This window comes from Trichosurus vulpecula, chromosome 1, assembly GCF_011100635.1.
Source record: "Trichosurus vulpecula isolate mTriVul1 chromosome 1, mTriVul1.pri, whole genome shotgun sequence".
NCBI classification, from domain to species: domain Eukaryota; kingdom Metazoa; phylum Chordata; class Mammalia; order Diprotodontia; family Phalangeridae; genus Trichosurus; species Trichosurus vulpecula.
Window position 1 is genome coordinate 347537863 of NC_050573.1, and position 26995 is coordinate 347564857.

Here is a 26995-nt window from a genome sequence, read left to right on the forward strand (position 1 = left end):
GGGACTTAAAGTCAAAAGGACCTGAATTTAAATCCTGTCTCAGACACCAAGAGTGTGACCTTGGGCAAGTCACTTAACCTCTCCCATTCTGTTTCCTCAGTTGTCTAATGGGGATGATATTCATAACCCCTACCTCACAGGGTTGGTGTGAGGCTCAAAAAGCACTTTGCAAACATTAAATTACTACATAATTGCTAGCTATTTGCATACTTGTCATTTCTCGTAGATTATAAGGTCCTCTAGGTAGAATCTGAATTTTATTCATCTTTATAGTATTTCTCAGCACCTAACAAGAGTACTTTGCACTTGATAGGTGCAAAATGTTGCTTAAATGACTGAATGAAACAAAGTAAATTCTTAGGCAGTTGAAAGAAAATGTCTGAATGCTCTAAACTTAAGAAAAAAACCCAACACAATTAATTTCCAGTCTTTTTATACAACTATTTCAGTTGGCATGAAACTTTCTTTGCCTATAAAACTCTTGCTGAGACTTATTCTTTCTGCTCCTGAGGTAGCAAGAAGCTGTCAGATTCTACATTTCACTAAAAACTTGGGCAAACCTAATGCACTATGGTTATTTATGCAAATAAATGCAAAACCTTTCCTTTAAAACCTTTTTACCTATCAAAAATAAGTTCCAATGCCAAAATTATGACTTCCCAGAATTTGAGTATGGCAAAACATGAATAAGTGGAAAGCAGAGACTAATTGAGCTTTCACAACCTTCTTGGTACCATACTAAGTGTCTAAAGGGGATGTGATTTGTTCCTATAGGTATTTTGTAAAATTGAGAATTCTTTGTTACTTGACAACTTTTATGGTAAATCAAAATACCTTTTTTCAAAACTATCCTGAGGTTTCTAGCAGTTAGCACAGTGCCTGGCACATAGTAAATTCTTATTGATTGACTGGTTTCACCTCTACCTCCCAAAAATTGGCAAAAATGACTAAAGATGGAAGAGTCAGTGTTGGAGGGCTTATACAAAAATGGGCACACTAACGAATTATTGGTAGAATTGTGAATTGGGACAACTATTCTGCAAAGCAATTTGGAATTTTGCAAATAAAGTGAATAAAATGCCCATAACTGGCCACTCAAAGATTCCATATACCTCAAGGAGGTTGTTAACAAAAGAAGCTCTATATACACCAAAATAAAGCAACATTTTTTCATGGTAGAAAAAAAATTGGAAACAAAGTAGATGCCCATCACTTGGGGAGTGGCTAAACAAATTGTACACATAGGAATGTTTGAAATATTGGTGTGCTTTAAGAAATGACAAAACATGTGTACAGAGAAGCACGGACTTAAAATGAACTGACAAAAGAATATGGGAGGAAATCCAAGATACTGCAAAACGGTAAATCATTTAAGTTTACAGGTTGGGAAACAGTGGGTTAGAGTATAGTATTAATGAAGCCATGAAAGGCAGGGTAGACTTTCTCTGTTTTGTTCCAGAGGACAAAGCTAGAAAGGAAGATTTGGGACTTAGTAAAAGGAAGAATTTAAAAATATATACTTAAGCTTTCCATTAATGGAACCTCAAAAAATAGTAAACATGCGGTCCCAGGGAAGAATCTAAGCAGCTAGTTTGAATGACTGGAATCAGGGATGTGGTGAGGTAAGGGTTTGCCATGAATTCAGGCATGCCAGTACTGACCACCTAATACTCCTCCCGTGTATTTGTACGGCAGGATGCTGGTTAATGTGGGGGTACGTGTTTATCCTCGGTCACAGAAAGATGCAGCATGAGGGACAGTCAATGTTACCTACCCTTGAAATGGGAAAATGTCTCTAGGTCAATAAACATTTATTAAGGACCTACTATGTACCAGTCACTGTGCTAAGTGCTGGGAACACAAAGAAAAGTAAAAGACAGTCTTCAATTTACTCACAGTCTAATGGAGGAGATAATATGTAGACCATTATTTACAAGCAAACTTTCTATGGGAGAAATTGGAAGTAATCAACAAAAGGAGGGTATTAGAGGTCAAAGAAAGCCACTTTAATCTGGCCAAGAATAAGGCTGAGGACCCTCTGGAAAAAGGTGAGGAAGGCTGACATCTTCCTGAGGGGCCTTTTGGTACCACCTCCACAGAGCTGTGAGGCAGATGAAAAAACAGACTAAAGGAGGTGGAGTCACCAGACAGGTGGCCTAGAAAGTCTGACTTTTTAAAAGAGAGTAGTCACATAATATAGTACTTAATCATTTAAAACTGCCCTATGTAGATAATTTAAAAGAGAAATAATACAGCCAAATACAGCAGTAGAAACAGGCAGGGTAGTGCTACAAGGGATGGCATCAAGGGAAGCCTGAGGCATCGTGGGAGAAGCTGCTTCCCTGCTCTAAGTGGTGCCTAAAGTAGAGATGTAACAATTGCCAGCTTTGGAGGCAGAGTTTTAGCAAGTGTCTGGTTAGGAGCTGTGGAGCTCTCCAGAAAGGTGCTGTAGCTGCAAGCTGAATTTGGGGTTACGACCTGGGTTCAAATCCTCACTCTACAACTTTAGTACTTCATGACTTTAGGCAAGTCATTTCAATAATTAGTGCTCCCTGAGCATTAATTTCATCATCTATAAAATAAAGGGATGGGCCTAGGTGACCTAACTCCACCCCTGTAACCCTAGGACCCCTTCAATTGATCTAGGTAGGCTATGATATCCTTTCTCTACTACAAACCTCCCCTGGATGCTCTCTGGTTTGTCTCTGCCAGTGAAAGTTCAGTGTTCAGAATCCAGTGGGATTTTGACTTCTTGTGACCTAGATTTTCATTAATACAACCTTAAGTTTACATTATGGGGCCGGGGGATCCCTGTCATACATTTAACCCCTGTGGACACCATTTTCTTCATTCTGTAAAATAAACATAGGTTTTAGAATTGGAAAGGACTTTAAAGATAATCCTCTACCTTCTTCATGTTTACAGATAGGGAAACTGAGGTCCAGAGGAGTTAAATTACTTTCCCCAAAGTCACAGAGGGTAATTCTGCATAGGAGAACTTGGATAGGAATCCAAATTTAATGATTCTAAATCCAGTGCTCTCTCACTACACAAGGTGAAAGTAAATTAGATAATTTCCTAAAGCCTTTTATAGCTCTAAATACTATAATTCTAAGGCATCTTAGAGATGGATGCAGTGGTCCACTGAACCCACTGCTTTGACAGAAGAGGTTGGCATATGTGTTCTATTTAACCAAGCACTAATAATTTTAATGAGGCAGCTGGTGGGGAAGTGGACAGAGCATCAAGCCTGTAGTCAGGAAGACTCATCTTCCTGAGCTCAAATCCAGCCTCAGACACTTACTAGCTGTGTGACCCTCGGGCAAGTTACTTAACCCTATTTGCCTCAGTTTCCTCATCTGTAAAATGAGCTGGAGAAGGAAATGGCAAACCACTCCAGTACCTTGGCCAAGAAAATCCCAAATGGAATCACAAAGACTTCAACACAACTGAACAACAATTTTAACACCCTTTTCACCTTCAGCCTGGATCCCTAAGTCAGAAATGCTGACAAAGAATAAATGGAAAAGGATAAGATTTTGAGTTTGAAACTGGTGCTCAAAACCTGACAGCAACAGACCTTAAGGTGAGAGGAAAAGGAAGAGGCATCCTATTTATAAACTGAAAGTACTTTACACCCTTCACTGTTGTGATTGCAGTAGAACTTGTTCTGGAATCAGAGAACTCCGAGTTCAAATTCCACCTGATGCTTTCTACCTGTGCAACCTTGTACACACCCCCTAACCTCCAAGACCCTCAGCCTTCTCATCTGTAAAATAACAGAGTTGCACTAGACTAGATAGTCTCTGGGGTCCTTTCCAGCTTTAGGTCTAGGATCCTGCAAGTCTGTCCCGGTGCAAAGAGAGGAGAGTTGTAGGACCTAGGAAAGGGACCCAGAGCATTCTCCTCCAGTTATGCGCCTGCCTCTCTGGAATGCTACTTTGCAGCAGTTGCCTAGCAACTAAAGAACGCAGAAACCTTTCCGATTCTTCTGCTGCGGAGGAGTGGACGCCTGGAGGACCTTTGAGAAGGCAGGCGGCATGGCGGAGGAGGATGAGGAGGAGATTACTGAGGACCAGCTAAGAGTGAAGCCCAAGCCTCCCCCCGTCTCTGCTTTGTGCGATTTCAGCTACATCCCGCCCCGGCGCTTGGACCCTAAGGAGCACAGCTACTTCTACCAGGAAGGCAAGGTAAGCAGCAGCTAGCACGAGGTAAACGTAGTAGACCAAGGAGGCAAAGGTTTTGTTCACTGTGGGTAGGGACAGCACAGCTTTTAATTAGAGTGACCTCTCTCACTTGTGGCTTAAACCCCACCCTTGCTGCTCTCTCCTTCACCCCCCTCCCTTTCCAAATGCGGATTTTCTTTTACCAACTCTATGCCTTTTTACTTGGCTCTATGCCCAGAATGCCCTCCCTTTTCACCCCTCCTTCCTGGCTGCCTTTAAGATTCAGATAAAATCCCATCTTCTGCAGGATGCTGTAACAATAATGCTGATTGCAGCTGCTGTGGAGGTATAAGACCAGTAAGTAACACCAGCACACAGAAGGGCTACTAGCATGCGTTCTTTGATCTGCTTTTCTAAAGGAAAGCAACTTTAAAGGAGTTAACAATCTTACTTTAATTAAACATATACATCATTTACTTAGTTCAAGAGAAAAAGTCAGCACCCTGAATTTCAGAAAAAATATGAACAGAAATTACAAACAGAGAAAATAACAAAAATCGGTCAGGGCTTCTAACTGTCTGACCAAGGCAATACATACATAGTTACCAGAGAGAGAAACACCAACATATGGGTTTTCAAAGGGGGGGAGAGGGCTTCTTACCAGCTACCCAGAGTCTCATCTGGCCAAATAACTGAACACTCTTCCAATGAGCAAACCCCAGAGCAAAATGCTAACCTCAGAGTATTGATACACCTTTCAGAGCCAGAGGGCATCACTACCCTTGTGACCCAGTGCCTAATCAGAAATTAGCAAAAGGTGTGGGCCTTTCTGAAAAACAGGCCTCCCCTAATCAAGCTTCCCTTAATGGGCTCCATGTGAAGCCTATTAATGGCCTGGGAAAGAGCTTCAACCTTAATTAACATTACAGATGCCTTTCCCAGCAGTGTCTACACACACACACACACACACACACACACACACACACACACACACGTATATACACATATACATATATATATACACACACACACATACATACAATGCTTAATATATAAAGATACACTCACATATACATAAAATCACTTTTTATGTCTTTAGTGGTAGTTTGGAACCACATATTTAACAGCGATTACTATGCCAACCTCTAAAATGAAGTTTCTCCGTTAAAATAATATTGGATCTCATTTACATGTGTGTGTGTGTGCGTGCGTGTTTTTCTTTCACAATTTCCAAAGTGCTTTCCTTAACACAGTACCATGATATAGGCAGGGCAGTTGTTATCATATCTATTTTATAGAGGAGAATATGGACTAAGAGAATTCATGGGGTCATGGAGCTAGAATTTAGAGACCATCTAGGCTAAAGCGCCTCCCCCCCCCCAATTTTCCTGATGAGGAATCTGAGACCAGAGGAGATTAAATGCCTTGGCCAAGGTCTCACAGTTGTCCAATGGCACAGCCAGGATTTTAATCAAGGCTTTTGTTCAATTATAGAAGTATTAATCCTTAAATCCCATATAAAATGAATCAGTAACCTCAGATGGGAAAGCCTATATCAATAGGAACCACAGAATGTCAGAGGCTAGAACGTCCTTCACAGGCAATCTGGCTCAACTCTTGCCTGAACAGGAATCCCTCTACAACATCTCTGAGAGGTCATTCAATCATTGCCTGAAGATCTCTAATTAAGAAAAACATACTGATTCCCAGGGCAGATCATTCAACTTGTGGATAGCCCCAATCGTTAAGAAGTTTTTCTTTACATTCAACCTAAATTTGCATTTCTGTCACTTCAGCCCATTCCTTCTAGTTCTGTCCTCTGGTGCCAAGCCCAACGTGGGTCACCCCTCTTCCACAAGGCAGCTCCTCATGTACTTGAAGACAGGTATAATGACTCTTCTAAGTCTTCTCAAGGTTCCTTCAACCACCCCAGGCTATGGAATGATCTCTAAGCCCTTTGCATGGTTACCCTTTTCTGGACGTTCCAACTTGTCAGTGTCTTAGTTAAAATTGATGCTCAAAACTTAAAATAGCAGCCTGACTTGAGCAGAGTACAACAAGGTGGTTTTCACTCTTTTCTGATCCAATCCAATAAATATTTATTAAGTACTTACTGTGTTATGGCATTATGCTAAATGCTGGAACCAGAATAAAAATACCAGCCTAATTTCACTTTAACTATAAGGGCTAACAACTACGCCAAGGTATAAAATATTAGCCCAACTTGTAGTTTTCCACATGCTATCACAATTTAAGATGTGATACTTAAGTGGGGCGTATATGTTGTTTTCATCTCATACTTCTTATTTTCTACTAAATCAAATAATAATTGCTCTGCCTGGCTTTCAGGGTCCAACCTTACTTCCAAATTGCATGCCTTCTTGCTCTAGTCAGGTTGGTCTCTGTTTTTCTATGGAAAGGGTATGAGCGTTCCTGCCTTGTTTCCTTCACTTCTATCATTGCCCTTGTCTGAAATGCCTGCTCTCTTCCCTCCACTCTTTCAAATCCTACCTGTCCTTCCAGTCCCTTCTCGAGTCCGACCTCCTACAAAGCCTTTCCTGATTACTCTAGTCCTCACTGACCCCCTTTGATGCCAGTACTCTCATTTTGAGACCCAGGAAGGGCTCAGGGTCACACAGCTAGTAAATGTCAGAGGCAGGAAGTCAAGCTCAAGTCTCCTTGGACCCCAAGCCCAGAAAGCAATCCACTGTGCCCATGAGGTGCCTCAGGTTAAAGCTGCTCCTTTCATGCTGTTATTTTGATAGTTTCATTCCCTTAGTCTTATCGTAAATGCATCGAGGGTAAATCATCAGCTTCTTTGTGTACTCCAAAGCGCTCAGCAAATTGTAGATTCTCATTAAATACTTGTTGTATTGATTGGCAATACATTAGCTATGGTTGTTGTAGACAATCATCATTACCACCCAGAATAGTTATTAAATGTTGTCATTAATTAAGCAGATTCCTATCCTAGAGGACCAGAGAGGTAAATCTGAGAATGGATCCCTCCAACCCCAATCCCCTCCCCCATGACCCCCTCCCTCCTAATTTGTACTTATCACTCCTACTCCCAGGAAGCAAGAGGAATAAGCAAGTTTGGGAGAAAAGTCAGGAATTGTTATTCCTAATGAGGAAGAAGGTTATTCCTCTTTTCCTTCCAAGATCCAGCACAAAAAAATCTATTTTTTCTCTCCTCCCACATAAGCTATCCACAAACGGTACAATTCCAGTATATAAAAAGTTTGATTAAATAATGGTTGGTATTTATATAGCACTTATAGTTTACAGAGCACTTTTCTCAGAACAGCCCTGGTAGTCTAAGAATTACCCTAATTTTACTGATGTTCAGAGAGGTTATCATTCATAGTTTTATAGGTTTAGAGCTGGAAGGAACCTCAGAAGTCATATAGTCCAGGCCCCTCTTTTTAAGGATGAGTAAACTGATACTGGAGAGGTTAAGTGATTTGCCTAAGGTCACACAGGTAGTAAGTGGCAGTGCTGGAACCTGAACTCAGGTCCCCCAACTCTTCCCACTGTCCTAACCCCGTATTCCCTCGCAGAACTAACAAGTGCTATCATGCTGGTACTTTTGCTCTCATCTTGTTTGCTGCAAGATCCTATTACTCTGTAAGTGCCTAAACTTTTGCTCCATTTTTCTGTGCTTCTGTGTACTTGTATCTCTAGTGTCATATCACTCCATCATTTGGTAATACAGCTTTCTAAATATTTAGGATAGAGCACCTAATATCATTGTTAGATGATTAATGTAATAACTGACTATCTCCAAATTCCATAAAAATAAATTTAATCCTCTATCAAAGATGGAAGAAACATTGTAATAACAGTTCTTTTTTGTTTCATTTACATCTTATTTTATTGATATCTTTTGTCTTTATATCACCTTCGTTTCCAAGCATTTTTCTTTCCTGCCTCCTTCCCAGCAAGGGATACTTAGTGACAAAGATTTAAAGTTCTACCTCACGCCCATCAGAATGGCAAAAATGACAAAAGAGGAAAATGACAAATGGTGGATGAGCTGTGGAAAACAGGCATACTGACGTATTGTTAGTAGAACTGTGAATTGGTCTGGCCATTCTGAATTAGCCTAGAAAGTTATTATCAGCCATATCATTACTAGGCCCATACCCCAGAGAAATCAAAGAAAGTGGGAAAGGATCTCTAAGTACAAAAATATTTATATCAGCTCTTTTTGTGGTAGCGAAAAACTGGAAACTAAGGAAATATCCTTTTGTTGGAGAATGGCTAAACAATTGTAATATATGAATGCAAAAGAATATTATTATGCAATAAGAAATGATGAAATGGACAATTTCAGAGGAAACAGGGAAGACCTCTGTGAACTGATGCAAAAGGGAATGAGCAGAACAATGTACATAATAAAAAGGATGTCATAGATAAGAACAAATTTAAAAGACTGTAGAACTTTGGTTAATGCAGTGATAAACTCTGAATCTCAAAGAATGGAAATGAAACACATCACTTACTTCCTGACAGGTGATGAACTCCAATGCAGAGAATCACAGATTTTTGGACGCAGCAAATGAAGAAATTTGTTTTGCAGCTATGTACTGAGGGCTTTATTTTTTAGTGTTTTTAAAAATTTGCTCAATTCGTGAGGAGGTAGTGGGAGGGACAGATTTAACATACTTGTTACCAGAAAAAATAAAAATATTAATAAGTTGTTCTAAGCACCATCTCGAGCTATAGCACTGCATTATACACAATTCAGGTTTGTCTATGCATTCAACTGATTTAAGCAAACATCTAGAAAGTACCTACTGTGTGCAGGACTTATTACTAGGCCCTGGGCATAAAATAGGAATAAAGGCATGCACTGTCTTTGCCTTCAAGAAAGTTAGTATAATATATAGTACACCGGTCTTACTATAGAACAGGCATCAACAGACAGACCTCAGTTGATTCCTGGCTCTTATGCTTCCTGACTCTGTCACTGGGCCATGCTACTGAAATACTTTAAGCTTTATTTTCCCTATTTGTAAAATGGAGAAGATCATAAACTAGCATTTATAAAGCACTTGCTATGTGTGAAATATGCTCCTAAATTCTGGGAATAAAAATAAAAGTAGGAAGAAAAAGAGTTCCTATTCTCAAGAAGCTTATATTGTAATGGGAAAAATAACAGATAAAAGGAAGCTGAAAGCTGGGTTTTGGGGGAAGAGGAAGAAGGTGAAGATGAAGGTACCTGGCCTGGGAACATGGCAGAAGAAGTCCAGAGTGCAACAAGGAGAGGAATGAAAAGTAGCTGGCCTGGGCACCCTCCTTAATGGAGGCTCTGGGAGGAGCTAAGGATTGCTATGAGTAAAGTACAATGCAAATCTTACAATACTTTATGTATATATTAATGTTATTATGAGCAGTAATAATCTCAAAGCATAAATATACTCTAGTATCATCAATGTATAATTGGGGCAGCCTTCCCTGAGTTCAAATGTGGCCAGCCCAGAGGAATGTAGATGAATCTTTGCATCCATCTCCTGCTAGATAGCTAATTGAGGAGACATAAATATTTCTACATGGCCAGTATGGGGATTTGTTTGTTGGATTACATGTGTTTATTGTGAGGATTGTTTTTTTTAGTTGTATTGGAAGAGGTCCCAAGGAGGAGAGATAATAAATGCCATAAAAATAAAATAAAAAGGATAGCTCAAAAAGGACAGCTTTCTGGGGTCAGTTAGTTTTAGGGCAAATAGCCCTATTCATCTCAGTATTCCTCAATAGCATTATTATAGCACAGTACCTTACAATAACTGATATTTGTAATGATGGCAGTGAATTATCAATTACAATTTAAATTATAAAACAATTAAAATTAAAAAAGCAGTTCCACAAAACCAAATAACACATCAATTTGTCTGATGGCAAGTGAAATGTTCCACACCCATAATCCACCATCTCTATAAAAAAGAGAAAGAAGTAAAGAATCATTCCTTTAGCTGAGAAATCTTAAAATGCAATAACCTTATTATCATGGAAATCCTTCTGTTCCATTTTATTAGAGGTGGGACCAAGTATAGTCATTTCTTTCCCACTCAGACTTTCCTTGCCATAAGAGACTATCAAACATCTGCTTGTGAACAGATTGTATGAGTTTTTGTCTTGTGGCCTAAAAATGAATCGTTGTATGTCACTACTAATCTTCTAAAGCGTTTGGACACCCAAGGAGTCTACAAAGTTAATACATAGATCTGTTAGATTTAAAAAAAAAATCTTTGTGTGTGCCCTTGAAACTTAGAATAAAATCAGCATTTAGAAGCCCTCAGCTAGGAAGTGGTGAACTCCTGTGGAATGAATTGCAGGGATCCCTAGGGAACTGTAGCTCTTGGTGCATTTTCTATAAAAACTCTTCTAGCTGCATCAAAAGTGATTCAGTTCAATAATGTTTTTGAATTACTCTCCTTCTGCCTTATGTGATTTCCATGCTGCTGAAATGGAAAAGCAGAGCCCAGGAGAGTGTAAGCTTGAGGAGCATTTGAATAAAATCTTAATGAGCTGGGTGGGTTGGGAGGGTGGGAGTGGAGGGCTGGGGTGGGGGTGGAGAGTTATGATAAAAAGTCCTGAACATTTAAACAGTTTGCAGTTCTATTTTCCCCATTATAAAGGCAACCTGGAGGTATTTTCTTCCTGATACAAACTTTTGATTTGGAAATTTGACACCAGAGTCAATGTGATACAGCTGGATTCTTCTAAATAGAAAGCAGTAGAAACTAAGCTTACCTGCTCTGAGATCCCTGATAGTTGAGTTGTCCATTGCTACATGAACTTAATACTCTATATCAAGTGAAATAATGTTATATAAAGTGTTTTGTAAATCACAACATACTATATAAATGGTTATTATTATTATTGCTGTTGTCTTTTTATGTGTAGTTGTATAAATTGATACTGCTCGTTGGATTGCCTTCAGGAATTTGAAAGCTACTTTAATAATTCCATCTTTTTTCTTCTTTTTTAAAATTTATTTTTAGTTTTCAACATTCACTTTTATAAGATTTTAGTTCTAAATTTTTCCCTCTCCCTCCCCTCCCACTTCCCCAAGACAGCATGTAATCTGATATAGGCTACACATGGACAATGATTCCATCTTTTTTAATAGCATGATTCTATTTGGGGTGCTATTTAGCTGTGGTCCATAGAACACTATGATGTCCAAAACATTGTTAATGAATATAACAATTATTGTTGTTCAGTTATGTTCTGAGCTTGAGCAGTGCCCAAATTGATCAGGTGTCTGCACTAAATCTAACACTAGAATGGTGAGACCCTGGCAGCAGGGGGCCACTAGGCTACCTAAGGAAGAATAAACAATCCCAGAGCAGAAACAAAACAGGTTAAAGTTCCTGTGCAGTTAACGTAGATTGAGGTCTATGAGTCTCTTTCAACCTGAGAGTTATGGGGTAGTCTCACCTTAAAAGAAAGAGGGACAGTCTAGACATAGAGAGGAAAGTGAAAGGCTGTGGCTTAAATATATCTAGAAACATACCCTGTTGGTGAATAGTCATTTATATCTAGGGAGTAGGAGAGCAAAGAAGGAACCAGGATGGGGGTGGGAGAAGATGGAAAATGAGATTGCTAGAAGTTCCAAAAGCCATTTTTAAAAGAGGGATCATTACCAAGGATTTTACCAGCTAAACCTGTTTTTTCCTCTAAAACCTGGGTTAATCCTGAGAATATCTACCTTGTAAGGAACATCTTTCCCCGTTGTAAATTCTCTTAGGTTCCAAATATCCCTGATTTATTTTCTGGTTCCTTTGTTCCATTGATTGAAAGTTGATTATTCTATACTTGGAAACTTTCAAATACTTCTTTTCAGTTATTCTGTATGTGGTACTAGGCAGGGCATCTTGGAAGGTCTTCCTACTCTTTTTACAATGCAGGCCTTACTGCAGAAGGGGATAAGACTGTTAATGTCAAAGCCAAGGGCATAGCTGGAAAGTAGACTGGTGCTCAAGTAGTAGCTGACAAGTAGGATAACAAGCGGAAGGTCATTTTATACTAGAACAATAAATACATAAAACATGAAAGAGTGTGAGGGAGGTCTCAAAAGGGCAAAAGAAATGGTTTTGATTTCCTGTTCCTTTTTTTAAAAATCATTTACTTTATGCTACAAATACAAATACCTGAATACTTTAAAGCAGAGAGAAATCCATTGAGAGAATCTAATAGCAGAATACCAATAAAGTTACAAGAATCAGAAATAGGGATTTTGTAAGTTATTGACTATTACTGGTCAAGTAGTGCTTCATAAGATCATTTAAATCTAGATTAGTTTTCGCTATTTTTTAGTAGGCAGGAAAGTAAAAGGGATCAGTAAGAGAGGGTGAGAACAGTGGAAAAACCAATGATTAAACTAAAGGCATTGCCAACATGACAGCCACAATCTTAAATGAGCCTCCTTTTGAGTAAAGTTGCATTTTTTTTGAGTGATCACAAAATTCATTGTAGTACCATGTAACATAATGAAAGCAACTCCAGAGTGCTAGAGAGCTGGATAAAAAGCAAGCAAGCTTTATGGGAAATGTGATGCCTTTTTTTCCCTCTTGATAAAGTTGATAATAAATAGCTAACAGATCGTTTAAAAGCCAAATTATAGAAGCACAGGGCAAAATGGATGCAAATGATGGACTAGGGTGTTTGAGCAGTTTGGCCATTATGTTGACACTTTGCATAGGAAAGACATAGATTATAAGAATTCAGGGAGAGATGGAAATTTCTTGAAATGTCCTTTCCATGGCAGTGGAAACTCTTTCTAAATCTGGTTCTGGAGAACAAGGCTAACTTTTGCCTTAAAGGCTAATGAAATCTTATATAAGACTGACACCAAATAACTGATTTCAGGAACCATGACTTGATCACCTGAATTTGAATTATATTAACATGAGCTATGTTATACTGTATGCCAGATTGTAGGAACCTAAGTATTTTTCAGACATTATATGGATAAAGATATTTTGACCTGATATGCACAGATCATCTATCAGAGGAAAAAAAAGTTAAGAAAGGTTAAAATTAAACAGTTAAGAAAGGTTAAAATTAACACAGGAACAAGCACAACAGCAGAAGAAAAATGCAAGAAGTACTATTATTTGCTCCAGTGTTAAGACCTATTATAATACTCAATGAACAATACCAGAAGAACTAGCTAGTTTTACACACAGGCGGCACAGTGGACAGATTGTCAGGCTTGGAGTCAGGAAGACTCATCCTCCTGAGTGTGTGACCCTGGACAAGTCACCTAAACCTGTTTGTCTCAGTTTGTTCATCTGTAAAATGAGCTGGAGAAGGGAATGGCAAGCCACTCCAGTATCTTCACCAAGAAAATCCCAAAAGGGGTCTCATAGAGTTGGACACAACTGAAATGACTGAACACAGTAGTAGAAAAGGCAATCATCCATGGGCTGTTGCAAATTGGTACAATCTAGAGGATTCTTCCCCAACAAGGGAGAGCAGTTTGGCAAAGGAAGGAGGTTTTATTGTCCCCTGGTCCTAAAACAAAGACTTCAGATGGTCCTTTACATTTATTTAGCATGCAAAGTGTGCTCGACAATCCCTGACTCCATATGCGACACACAGCTCTTAGACTTCATGTTGGTCTTTTGTGACATCTCTGCTTAATTTCCCTGGCCCCATCGATCATTCCCTTTGTTTCTCATCTATAGTTTCCATCAGTCAGTCAACAAGAATTTATTAAATGCCTTGTATGTGTCACGCACCATGCTAAGTGCTAGCGATACAAAGAAAGACAAATGGGAGTGAGGCACTCACAGTCTAATGCAGAGGGCAACAAGAAAACAAATCTGTACAAACAAGATCTCCATAGGATATATAGGAAAAACTCAATGGAGGGAAGACACTACCATTAAGAGGGATTGGGAAAGGCTTCCTGTAGAAGGTGGGATTGTAGCTGGGACTTGAAGGAAGCCAGAGAAGCCAGGAGGTAGAAGTGAGGAGGGAAGAATTCCATGCATGTTGTTGTTTAGTCATTTTCAGTCGTCTGACTTCCTGACTCCAATTGGGGTTTTCTTGGCAAAGATACTGGAGTGGTTTGCCATTTCCTTCTCCAGCTCATTTTACAGATGAGTAAACTGAGATTTGTCCAGGTCATGTCCAGGCATGGGGAACAGCATTTTCTCCCTAGTTCTTTCTACTCCTACTCCTACAAACTTGCTTAGTTAGTTCCCCATATTCCTTAAGAAACTTTCTTTCCATTTACCTGTCACAGAATAATGGAATTTGAAAGTTGGAAGGGAATTAAGTAGCCATGTAATCCAGCCTAAAGCCAAAAGAAATTGCCTCTTTAATATACTTCACAAGTGCTTATGTAAGCTCTGCTTGAAAGCCTCCAAGGAGGAGGAGGAGCTCAGCCCCTCTTAAGGAACCTTGTTCCAGATTGGGACAGCTAATAGACAGGATAAGCCCTAGATTTCCAGGAGATATTATATATTAATAAAAAGAGAAAGATGAGCATATTAATGGCATTATGCATCTGTTCAAAGTTTTTTCAGCTTGATATTAGTACAAAGAGCCCTAGACTTGTTATTCTAGTCCAGACTCTGATACTGTGACCTTGATTAAATTGCTTAATCTCACTGTGCCTTATTTTGTTCATTTGTAAATGGAAGGTGTTAGCCCAGATGATCTCTAAAGTCCATTGAGCTCTAAGATTAAAATTGTATCTCAAAGGCACCGAAACATACTGAGTGGTCTGCAGATTATCTGTTTTCTCCATCACCTCACCAGGGGAAATGAATGACTATATGAATGAGTCATCATATGGGTAAGTCTGAGAGCACTCGTGTTCTAACTGTGCGACCCAGCATGTTGGCAGGGAGACTTAGATTATTAAGGTCAGAGGATAACTGGGGCTTTTACTTGATATCAGCAGGGTCCCTGAATGAAAATTGGTGTTTGAATAAATCACATTAGGAATCTGTCTCTGAGTATTTACTAGTCTTCTGCCTGTGTTGAGCAGGAGGCTGGTAGGGGATGGAGCATCATTAGGGAAAGAAGATAACTAGAAGTGGCCTAATTAGCTAACATCCGTTCAGTTAGAGTTCAGTCTGAAGGATGAGTGGATGGTAATTCCTATTGATTTATTTTCAATTGTTTAGCAAAATGGCCTCTGGAGCTGGTGGGATCAGTAGCACAATCCAAGTTCTTTCTGTGGTCAGTCAGCTTTGGTAGACCTAATAGAAAAGTAGAGAAATATATAACCTACGACTGACAGAAGCTCTAGACTCTAGTGGAACAAAGTTCACATCTGAAAATCTTATGAATGAGTACTTTTCTGTGGTTCACGTCTTACAATCCCCCAAAAAATTTAGAAAAAAAAGGTTTTGGGCTTTTTCAGAACGTTTGAACTTCATTTCTAGAGTATGATGCAGTTCACCTGCCAGCGGTCAAGGCAACCAATACATATTTTAATAATAAACATTTATCACAAAAGATCCAATGTTATAAATAGGACTCAGACACAAATCCAGTAGCAAGGCACAAAACTCACAACATCAGTAGAGAAGACTGCAGCATGTTTGTGTTTGGAATTGGAGCTTTTTAGTCGTCTCTCTTTGCAGGGCAGCCTGGCCAAGAAGCATAAAATTTGTCCTGTGTATAGACTATCCTTGCTTCTTCCTCCTTGCTTCTCTGCACCTCCCTTCCTCAACTTCTCCTTATCTCCTACCCACTAACTCCCTCCTCCAATGATACTCTGGGTAGTATGACCTCATGTCAAGTCTAAAAATTCCCTCAGAGCTTAAAGAACACAGGAAGGGAACTATCTAGCAACATTTAGCCCTCTCCCTATCTCTCTTGCTCTGTGTTCAAACTTTCTGGTAGAGTTCCAAAAGGTGGGTTACTTATAAAAAATTGAGACAAGCTAGTTTATTTTTTTAGTAGGGGGGCGGAGGGGGAAGACAATAGAAGCTGTGATGAGAAAAGAGGAGAGTTCATTCCAGATATGGGGGTTAGCACAGAGACATGCAACGGAGTACTGTGAGTGAAGGGCAGTAAGAAAGCCAGTTTCACTGGACCATAAAGTTCTTGGAGGGGAGTAATATGTAAGAAGGCTGCAAAACCTAGATAGGCTCAGGTCATGAAGAGCTTTGAAGGCCAAAATGAAGAGTTCATATTTGATTCTAGAGGTGATGGGGAGCCCTGGAGCTTAGCAGCATGATATGGCTCAGATCTCTGCTTTAGAAGACCACTTTGAGAATCTTCTGAAGGGTCAATTGGAAAGGAGAGATATTTTAAACACAGAGACCAGTCAGAAGTCCAGGAGAATGGTAATAAGGACATTATCTTGGAGCGCTCTGTGTGAGTAAAGAAAAGGGGATATATACAGGAGATGTTGTAAAGAGGATACTTATATTTGGCAACTGTTTGGATGTGTGAGTTGAGAGAGATTGAGGTGTCAGACATGACACAAATTCAGTGGCAGAGCTCTTCATTATTAATGTCACCTCTTCAAATAATTCGACGATGCATGTTTATAAAGTTCGCTAAAAAACATTTTTAGTTGTGGCTCAAATCCAGCTCAGATTGTATTTAATGAGGGCAGAGGATGCTTCTTTAATCCCTGTGTCATTAACCCTGGTAGCTCCAAGAACAAGACAGAGTGAAACTGGTCATAGATACATATGATGCCTTAGATTGCACTAAGACTTAATCAGGAAACAAGGCAAAGGTAAGAGAGAGTAAAAAGAAGGGAAGAGATAAAAGAGGAGACAGAATGAAAGGAGAAAAAGGGAAAAGAAAGTTGTTTATGGAACTATAAGATGAACAATCATTTCAGGTGCCACTCTGCTCTAAGATATAGCTCTCATTTCAGCCAGAAATCTACTCTGCATCTGAAAATATTAAACATCATGAAAGGCACTAGCAAGTTTATGGAACATTCTTTTTTATCTTTTTTTGAATAATATTTTCCCAATTACATGTAAAAACAATTTTAACATTCTTATTTTAAAATTTTGAGTTCCAAATTCTCTTCCTCCCTCCTCTTCCCCTCCCTGAGATGGTAAGCAAGTTGACATACATTATATGTTTGCAATCATGCAAAACATATTTCCATATTAGTCATGTTGTGAAAGAAAACACATACCAAAAAAACCTCATAAAAATAAAGTGAAAAATAGTATGTTTTGATTTTCATCGAAACTCCATCAGTTCTTTCTCTGGAGGTGGATAGCATAGGGGAACATTCTTTAAAATACTGAAGCTAGAGAATAGTAGGATTGACTCCTAAGTGATAAGATAACATTATATAATCATAATATCTCCTAGTTAGATCACATTGTAACCTGTGTAATTTTCAAATCAGCAAATTAATTTTTTTCTCTTTATTTTAAGACAGGAGTTGTTTCCATATTTGATTGTATTTTTAAAAGACCTCTGGATTACAATCAAAAGTTGCATCGAGATGATCGAGAGCATGCCAAAAGTATAGGACTCAAGGTTAACGAGGAGGTAACATTTAGACAAGTTGATTGTGGTCATATTCTTTTTAAAGAAAGTTTAAAAAATAGTACATTCAATTAATATTAATTTAATAATAACAAAAAACTAAACTTGATGAGCAGTTTTCTTTATATAGCAGGATTCCAGCAGCTATCATGCATCTGAATGTGTCATAGAAAGTATGACATACCCCATGTTCTTTTATGTCTCAATATTGTATTTGGAATACCTTTTGGTGGTTTTTTAAAAATAGGATATTGTTTATATTTCAACTGGCTCCTCCTTTGAAAATGGTTTGTTTCTTGTAGATAATATCGTAAAAGAACCCCCAACATATACAAATGACTATTATATACTTTGGCTAGGAAGGTCACAACAATCATTGAACTATGGAGCTACAAAGACCCTTATGACAACAAGGATTTAAGAGTGTGTGTGTGTGTGTGCGCGCGCATGTGTGTGCTGTTACTTTATTGAAGCTATTAATTGGCTCATTTAGTTTATTTGCTTTTTCTCTAGGGTTTTCTAAATGAAGACTCATATTGTCTCTAAAAGAGATACATGTTTATTCTTTCCCTATATATGCCTTTAATTTCTTTCTCTTGTCTTATTGCTATTGTTAACAATACTAGAATGAAGTCATATAGTGGCAGGAAGAAGGCATTCTTGCTTTAATCTTACCTTTAATGAGAGATCATCTAATATTCTCCCATTACAAATAATTCTAGCTTTTCATTTTACATATGTACTTTTATTAAAGTAAAAACAGACATTCTGTACCTATGCTTTGTGGGGTTTTACTGTATATGAGTATTGTACTTTATCAAAAGATTTTTCTGCATCTCTTGATATAAAAATGTTGCTTAGGCTGTTTTGATAATTTATGTTCATTGTTTTCCAACTGTTAAACCATCCTGTTTTAATTTGAACTGGCATAATTTGAACATGGTCATAATGAACAATTATTTTGGATATGTTGCTGTAATCTTTCTCATAGACTTTCATGTAGACTCTTTGTTTCAAAACAAAGTGTTTATTAATACTTTTTATCTGCTTTATCCCTCCTCGATAGTATTATCTCATGAAATTAGTTTAGTTGAGTTTTTGTATCTTAAATTTTAAGAACAGTTTGTGCAGCAAAATTACTGATTGCTATTTAAACATTTGATAGAATTTACATGTAAATCCTCTTAGACCAAGGTTTATTTTTTTTCCTTTGGCATTTCCTTTGGGGCTTGTTCAGTTTCCTTTTCTGAGACAGGGTTGTTTAAGATCTCTCTTTCATGTTCTGTCAATGTGAACATTTTATATTTTTGTAGGTAATCATCCGTTCTTTTTTAGTTCTTAGTTTTGCTGGTATATTAATGTATATAGCAGGTTGACCTTCTTTGCATTTCTTTGTCATTTGTTGTGCCTTTCTTTTTTTAAATTTTGTCCATTTGATTTCCCCCTTTTTTGTTTTTGATCAGGTTAAAGTTTTATTTGTTGTATTAGTCTTTTCAAAGATCCACTTTTTACTCTCATAATTTTTATAGGACTTCTTTTTGTTTTCCATTTTATCTGTTTCTCATTTAATTTTAATGGGGAAGCAGTATGAGGCAGCATGCAAATAACTAGGTATGTAAAGGATTCCTATAGAATAGATGCAGGTAGCATAAATACAAAAGGTTTCTTGAATATGTGCTTGGCAGTGGGCTGTAATGCTGTCATCCTAAGTCCAGTTTAGCTAGGTTTGGAGAGTCAGTGGGTAATACAGATTTTGCCTACAGCAACTACCAAGTTGAAGTGCTGCCTTCTGCACTGATGGAGGAGTACTCTTATCAACAAAATTGGAAATCCTAGAAGCACTGCAGTATATTTTACATGTATCTATCTACCTATCGATCTATCTATATAGGAATATATATATCAATAAATATACAATAGAACAAATATGGACTTTGAAGTTGGAGGACATGGATTCAAATCCTTGTTCTACTATTTATTTTCTAGGATTACCATGGGTAAAATTAATTCACATCTCTGGATTTTGGTTTCTTTATCTTGAGGCCATTGGGCCATATGATCTCAAAGATCCCTTTCCACTCTAAATCTGATTCTGTAGACAGGAAAGGCTCAGGTGTGATCTAGATTTCCTTTGTCTTTTACCTTTTTAAGGAGGCACAACCAAATTATGATTTTTGCCAGTTTGGGAATGCCATTATTTTGCTTACAAAATTATTCCCATTCTTTCATGAATTGTAGTAATCTATGAGAAGTTAATCACTCAATGGTTTTTACATTTTTTATGATCCTGTTGCTTCCCCTAAAGATTTTTTCAAGGGCTGAACATGATGATGGTAATGGGCCATTTTATTCTTTTCCACAATAAATAAACAGGCCTGCCTCCCTCCTTGTATATGGCCTTGTATAATCCTGGAAGAAATTATTACTATAGCAAGAAACAATAGGATGAACATGATGATGGGTCATTCTGATTTTTGTCAGTATATGACGTATAAAATGTCTTCCATTTTCAATAGGAATGGGCAAGACCTATTGGAGCATTGACCTCTTCTATTTATGGAAGACATATATATAAGCCTGTGGAAGAGATGAACAGAGAGCACGTGAGGGTTAACCATTTGAAGGTGGAGTTCTACCGAAAGAATTCTATCACTTGCATGGAAGAACCTGGTTTTGGGCACATTGCCCCATCCTAATGTGGTTGATACAATCCATTGGGCAAATTGAAGTGAAGTGGAAATGTATAGTTATAGAAAGGGTGAGATTAAAAGGACCAGCAAAGGTTGATTTAGTTTTTACCTTCAATTATATTTTTTAGAAATAAGACTATGAGAACTATAGTTAGAGTATGATAGTTGTCATGACCACTTGGCTAAATATTTTCAATGGGGAGCATCTGAAAATTGTTACTTATTATCCAGTTTTCTGCATAGTTTGAGAACTTGGTGCAAAATTTCTAAAGCACATTTTGTAGTTAATATATTTTATGTCAAAGTCATTTTGATTAAATGACATACTATTTTCCTATCATATGTCCAAAAGTAACCTAATAAAATAGTTTTCCTCTGTTGTGATGAATTTCTTTGATTTCTTTTCTTGGAAAATATAATTTTAGAGTGCCTAGAGAATTCAACTTCTGCAATAGGCAAAAAAAAAAACCCAAAACTGAATACTCAACACTTTTTTCCCCAGGGTTTTTCTAAGTTCCAGGGCAATTCTGTTTTGCTTTTACTATTAATAAACAGCAGCTAAATTTTAAGATATGTTTCAGCTCAAAATATACTTTGTATTTCAAATGCCATTTGTTTAGGACAAAGGTGTTATCAGAGAAGAAGAGAAAAGAAAAGAAAAGAAAAGGGTTATGGGAAAAGAGCAATATAAATCTACCAGTAATTCAGAACTTGTTGTTTAGGAGGAAGGAGCCAAAGCTTCCCTTTACAATGTACTTAGCTTCCCTTTACAGTGTACTTAGATTACAATATATTTGGATTGTTTTCATTTTTGAAGCACCTATGTGTATGCAATATTAATATATAATTGTACTGTAGGGATGATCTAAATTTCCTATTTGGAAGATGATTATAAAATTATTCATGTCAAAAACAATCCACTTAATGTAGTCCCTTGGAATAATATCCTTTACTTAATATGACTTAATTTGTTACAGTTTAACCACTTAGGTATGTGACATAATTAAATTTAATTCTGACTTTCCCATCATTAGGCCTATTGCTGTGAATTTTTGAACAGAATTTTCAACAAAACTATGCAGTTATTTCAAAGTTAAGTAACCACAGAGATACTTCTTTATTCATCCCCAGAGACCTTGTCTGTGAGTTGCCTTTGGATTTTGAAAACAGAGTAGCAGAATTTATTCTGAATGCCTTTGGGAGCATCCTTTAAGCACTTTGAGCTTGAGCTGTAGAGATTTATGTCTGCTAATTGTCCCCTCAATCATGATTAGCAAGAAAGTCATTAATCTCTTAAGTGATATGTTACTCTTCAAAGACAAGGATGATTAATTATAGTAATTTAGTCACAAATTATATTTTGAAGTTGACTGATATAAAATCATCCTCCTCCACAAAGCCATCCTCTGGTGTCTCTGTGGTGTGGAAGTGACCCTACATTTTTGAAGGCAATGCCAGTGGAGGGAAAGCACTGGTAGGTTCTGCCAAATTAGAAGAACTTGAAGTATGGTCTTAATGACAATCTATGCCTACTGCCTTGGGACCAGCCTATGAAGAATGGAGAGGCCCATTCCCAGGTGGCTGTCCTTCATATTAACTTAGCCATTGTTACTGTGGTTGTATTAACTTTTTCTGGTGATTGAAGAGACATTACCTGAATTTTGACAGTATAACATTGTTATTGCAAATGAAACTCTTTTATGAAAGGAGATCATAGCTAAATGGAAAGATGCCTCATTGATTCTCCACGGGGAGACAAATGAAGAATTGGTAGAGTTGCCAGAATATCTTAAGAGCATTTAAGATAAAAACTTCAAGCAGGACAAGAATGGAAAAGATAGGTAAAGAATTCTAAACAATACTCTTAGCTCCAACGGCAGTGAAGTCATTACTCTCGGACTCTCAGATTAGTCTCCAATGTGCTATAGGAATAAGTAGTAATTACACATACGAACACACACACACACCCACACACACACCCACACCCACACCCCCCCCCCCACACACAACCCAATGGTGTGAAGTATAGCTGGTATATACTAAGTATATGTAGAGGAGGTCCATGCTATAGGAAATATAATTTTAAGGGAATTAAGGAGATTTTTGAAAGAGACCAAGCAAAGAAAAGTATGCCTAGAAAAGGAAAAGTCAGCTAGTCATGTTATGAATGAAAGATAACATGGCTAGAGTAAATGTTTCCCTATGTAATATAAATAAAATTAGAAGGACCAGGTACATCAACTGACACACACCCATTGGTTTTGAGGTGTTCTTAAGTTCCATATCCTTCTAATGTTTTCAGAAACCTAGAGGAAGGCCCCCACTTACTGAGAAAACCCTCTCCCTCCATAGAGGATTTTTAGGAAAATATGGCCAAATATAGAAAGTGGAACTAAAGAAAAGCAGCTGGATTAGATCAAGAATACACACACTCATACACATACACAGGCTAGACTGAAGGTGACAATTGTTAAGGCACTGAGGGACTAATATACAGGATATCTGAAGAAGGCAAGGATACCAAAGGCATGGCAAAAAAACAAACAAAAAAAAAACCAATCACAGACTTTATGAATACTGAAAAAATGGTGACCTAGAGAACAACAGTAACTACTGACCTGTAAGTCTACTCTCCCATGTGTACAAAATCTTTATGAGAGTCAATCTGCCTTTGCATCAGGGTACTTTAAAGAAGTTTATTAGTAGGGAACAACTAAGCTTTCACAAATTATAATTGACAATGCGCCACATATTTGCTATCTTATAATTAACTGAAAATGAATTAACAATTGCTATCTTATTGTGCTTAGTATGTTGATTACTGCCCTCCACCCACCAAAAAAAAAATCCAGCAGAACAGACATTATCTTATAGGCTCTCTTACAGCAAAGTATCACCCATCCATACATTAAGATTATTCATGATCCCTGAAATGTGCAACAGAAATAACTTTTCAATGAACCTCTGATAATAAATAGGCAAGTCATAAAGCAGGTATGCTTGTCCAAAGTATTCATCACTGTGATGTAGGAGCTCTAATGTAAACTTCAGGTCAAGGAGAAATCCCCTATGGATAGTGGGATCTTCTAGATGCCCGAGTTTAAAGAGAAAAATAAGTTGTTTGAACCAATCTCCAGGACACTGCAAAGCCTTCTAGAAGAGTTCAGTAATCATGCAAAAGAATCTGACTTTTCATGCATACAGGAAAGACAAAGTGGATGAATAATATTTATTGCCCAGATTTCAACATGCATTTATGGGCATTTACAGAGTTTGTCAGTCATGATGTGTGTCAGCGACAGACAATACAGGACAAAAGAAGGCCCAGAATTTCATAGGAGGGGAACAGGCAGGTTTGCTTTCAGGAAATTTCAAATTTCCTTACAGATCCTGACCTTCCCATGAAAACAAAGGGTTTTTGAAACTAACATTTTGCCTGTGTTGCTTGATGACAGTGAGATAAAGAATATACATATCAATGTCTTTAAAATTAAAGATAGGCATCATAAAGAGGGCAATGGAGTGACAGTAGGTAGGTATAAGCAGACTATAAAATATAATTAACAAGAAACTCCAGAGAGCAGGAATAAAAGATGAATTGTATCACAGGAAATAAACATGTGCGGATCGTGTTGCAAGAATGACAGTTGGACAGGCATCGTTCTCCACTAATACCCTTGCAATGTCAGGAGAAAAGAAGGCCTCCAGGACTTTGGATAGACCCTCTGTGGTGGGTGATCTTATGGGAGGACCTGAACAAGAGTTGGATAAGATGAGCAGGCATAGATAGGTCGTGATTGGCATAGTGTAGAAAACTCCTGAATGGATCAGATTGCAGATTCATTTGAGTATGGTTATGATTTACAAAAGATGTTAAGTCATGGAAGGGTTGCCTTTTTTGCACTATTGGTAAGGATGACTGGTCTTTATTAATTTTTACATGGTAAGGCTTAAATTACAGAGGACTTCAAAAGATATTTTTATCATATCTTTTTTTGGGGGTGGGGGCGCTGACGAGAAAAGGAAATGCATTCTGACCTTGCACAGATACTCACAACCTAAAAACTAACAAATACGCAAAATAACATTAAAGTTCTTGTAGAGAATAGACTAACTTCAGATACGCTAATTTGGTTTTGACCTACCAAACTGTCACCAGTCAGTCAATGATGCTTATTCAAAATCCTGCCTGCAAAATGTTATGAGAGAACAGAAGACACAGATTGTACCATTGAGAAACTGAAAATTAGTGGGGACATTGGCCATACATAAAAACGTCATAAGTTTGCAGTAATAAAAGAATACATACAAGAAATTCAAAATGGATAAGCAGCCTGAATATGAAAGATGTCATATTGTTAAAAAAAAAGAGAAAAAGAACTAAACAAGGTAGCTTTTGCTGCTATGGCTGGGTATGGGTGTGGGTGGCAGAATTTTAATCAAACAAGGGATTGAGTTAATAACAAATAAAAAAAATTGCAACCACCTAAAATTGGCTATGCTGTGATCATAAGCCCCCTTTTGTACATTGAAGAAATGTATATGTCCTCAAGAAACTATGTATTATGGTCACAAGCCATGGATTTGGATCCAGAGAACATTAGTTTAAATCCTAGCATTGCCACCTACAAAATGCCCTTGACCTGTGTGGGTCCCAATTTACTCATTTGTAAAGTTAAAATTCAATATAATTCAATAAAATAAAAACATGTATAAAATGAATGGTTTGGACTAAATAAACTTTGATGTCTCTCTTAGCTCCAAATTCATAATTTTTCGATCCCATGGTTTGAGAAAGGGCTTCATACCATCAAAGGTGACCTTAATGAATTTCACTGAGTGAAATTATTGGTCCTCATTAGTGAGCACTAATCGTGATTTACTAGCAATGGTTAATGTCCAATTTCTGTGAGATTTGATGATTATTTTTCATATCTTCCCTAAGAGCACACTGGCATATTGTATTCAAGCTACCACTAGGCATACCCTTCCCTCCTTGCCCTCTCCCTGATTCAGGCCACCTAGAAACCACACTTGACTGCTGACACAGCTTGAGTGGAATGGGAGTAACCAATTCCTTTCAGGTGGCATGTAGGACCACTAACCGTATTATTTACCCAGCTTCTATGCCTGCAGACCTCTGGCACAGTCTTCTGACCTCTTGATGTAACCTAAGGGCCCCTGGCCTTGCCATCTGCCATACCATTGAACCATTAGGACTTCTAGGTCTTTCCATCTATTCTACAGCCAATGTTCCTTTCATGTGCTATTTCTTCCAATGAAAGTATGAGCTTCTTTAAAGCAGGGACTGTTTTGCTTTTTCTATTTATAAACCCAGTGCTTGGCACATTGCAAGCACTTAATAAAAAAGTTTTTTTTTCATTCATTCAAGTCCTAGAAATAGAGCTCTGGGAAATTTATTGTTGTTCTCTAAGATAATTAAGCCAATAACGGCATATGGTTTTATAAAGCTAGTGATATTGATTTTGAAAATCAGCTTCTATCGCCAAAAGTCCAATTTTAAAGCATTAGAAATACACAATGATTTTTTTTATTAGTTTGCTAATATTGTCCTACCCCTGATGTACAGCCAAGTTTAAACTTTATGAGGTTAAAGTTCCTATGGTAGATGGCCCCCCAAATGACCTATTTTTCATTACCTCATATTACAGCATCTCCTGCCAGACTGTTTTGGTGGGTGTTAGACCAGGCTCTCAGGGAAGCCAGCCGGCAGAATGGCAATTCATCACTCCAACAGATGGTCCAGTTTCAAACCTAGGAAACCCTACTGGGGAAATCTATAAACAAGACTTTTATTACCATTCTTAGGTATTTAGAAAAGAACAGAGGGACTAGTGCTATAAGGGATATATTTCATGGGATTTTCTCATGTTTGTCAGAAATGTGTAATGAATAAATAACACTGTTATAAGATAACAAGAAATATTTTTTTCCACATCATTGATTTATTAGGCCAAATAAGTGATAAGAAAGCATGCAAACAAACCTTGCCTGAATAAAAAGTGGTAGATTTTTTTGTTCCACTTTTCATTACGAACATTTCACAGTATATGTGTATACACACACATATGTTCACATATGTGTGTGTATGTATACATTCTAATTCTGTCTCTTCTCTCTGTCTCCTTTCTCTATGTGTATTTCTCTGTGTTTCTCTCTCTCTGTCTCTGCCTCTTTCTCTCTAATTATAATTTGTAGAACAGTTACTGACTTTGCGACAATGATATAGAGAACTTCCCTACCCTAAAGAAATAACAGGTCCAGTTTAAAACACACACACATCTGTGTGTGTACACATATAGACATAGGTACACCTATTAGAGGCAGTGTGACACCAAGACTGTATACCATATTACTTCTCATATGTGTGTATGTTTATATGGATGAATCAGTATATAGGAACATATAAATATAGAAAACATATATATGAACATATACATACAAAATGTATGCATATGTGTGTATGGATATGTATATGTATGTGTGGGTATAGTATATGTATGGAAAAGGATATATATGTGTGAGTATAATTATCCCCCCTAGCGTCATGACAACGTGTAGCTTAGGCCAGACTTGATCTGGATCTGCCCAAGGGCTTTGGCAATCAGACTAGACATG

At 37.7% G+C, this 26995-nt stretch overlaps 1 protein-coding gene across 1 annotated transcript; it reads left to right on the top strand.

The window, feature by feature from the left end:
* Window positions 1–4040: 4040 nt before the first annotated feature.
* On the top strand, window positions 4041–20362 carry C1H5orf49 (chromosome 1 C5orf49 homolog). Its single transcript, XM_036742381.1, has 3 exons — window positions 4041–4190; window positions 17553–17669; window positions 20183–20362. The coding sequence occupies exons 1-3, from the start codon at window positions 4041–4043 to the stop codon at window positions 20360–20362; spliced, it is 447 nt and encodes a 148-aa protein (XP_036598276.1).
* The last annotated feature ends 6633 nt before the right edge of the window (window positions 20363–26995 follow it).

Excerpts from the sequence above, each read along its gene's own strand:
- C1H5orf49 (XM_036742381.1), top strand. The coding sequence starts at position 4,041 with ATGGCGGAGGAGGATGAGGAGGAGATTACTGAGGACCAGCTAAGAGTG. Across the intron at positions 4,191-17,552 it reads ACTTCTACCAGGAAGGCAAG|ACAGGAGTTGTTTCCATATT; the intron begins GTAAGCAGCAGC and ends CTTTATTTTAAG. Across the intron at positions 17,670-20,182 it reads GACTCAAGGTTAACGAGGAG|GAATGGGCAAGACCTATTGG; the intron begins GTAACATTTAGA and ends CATTTTCAATAG.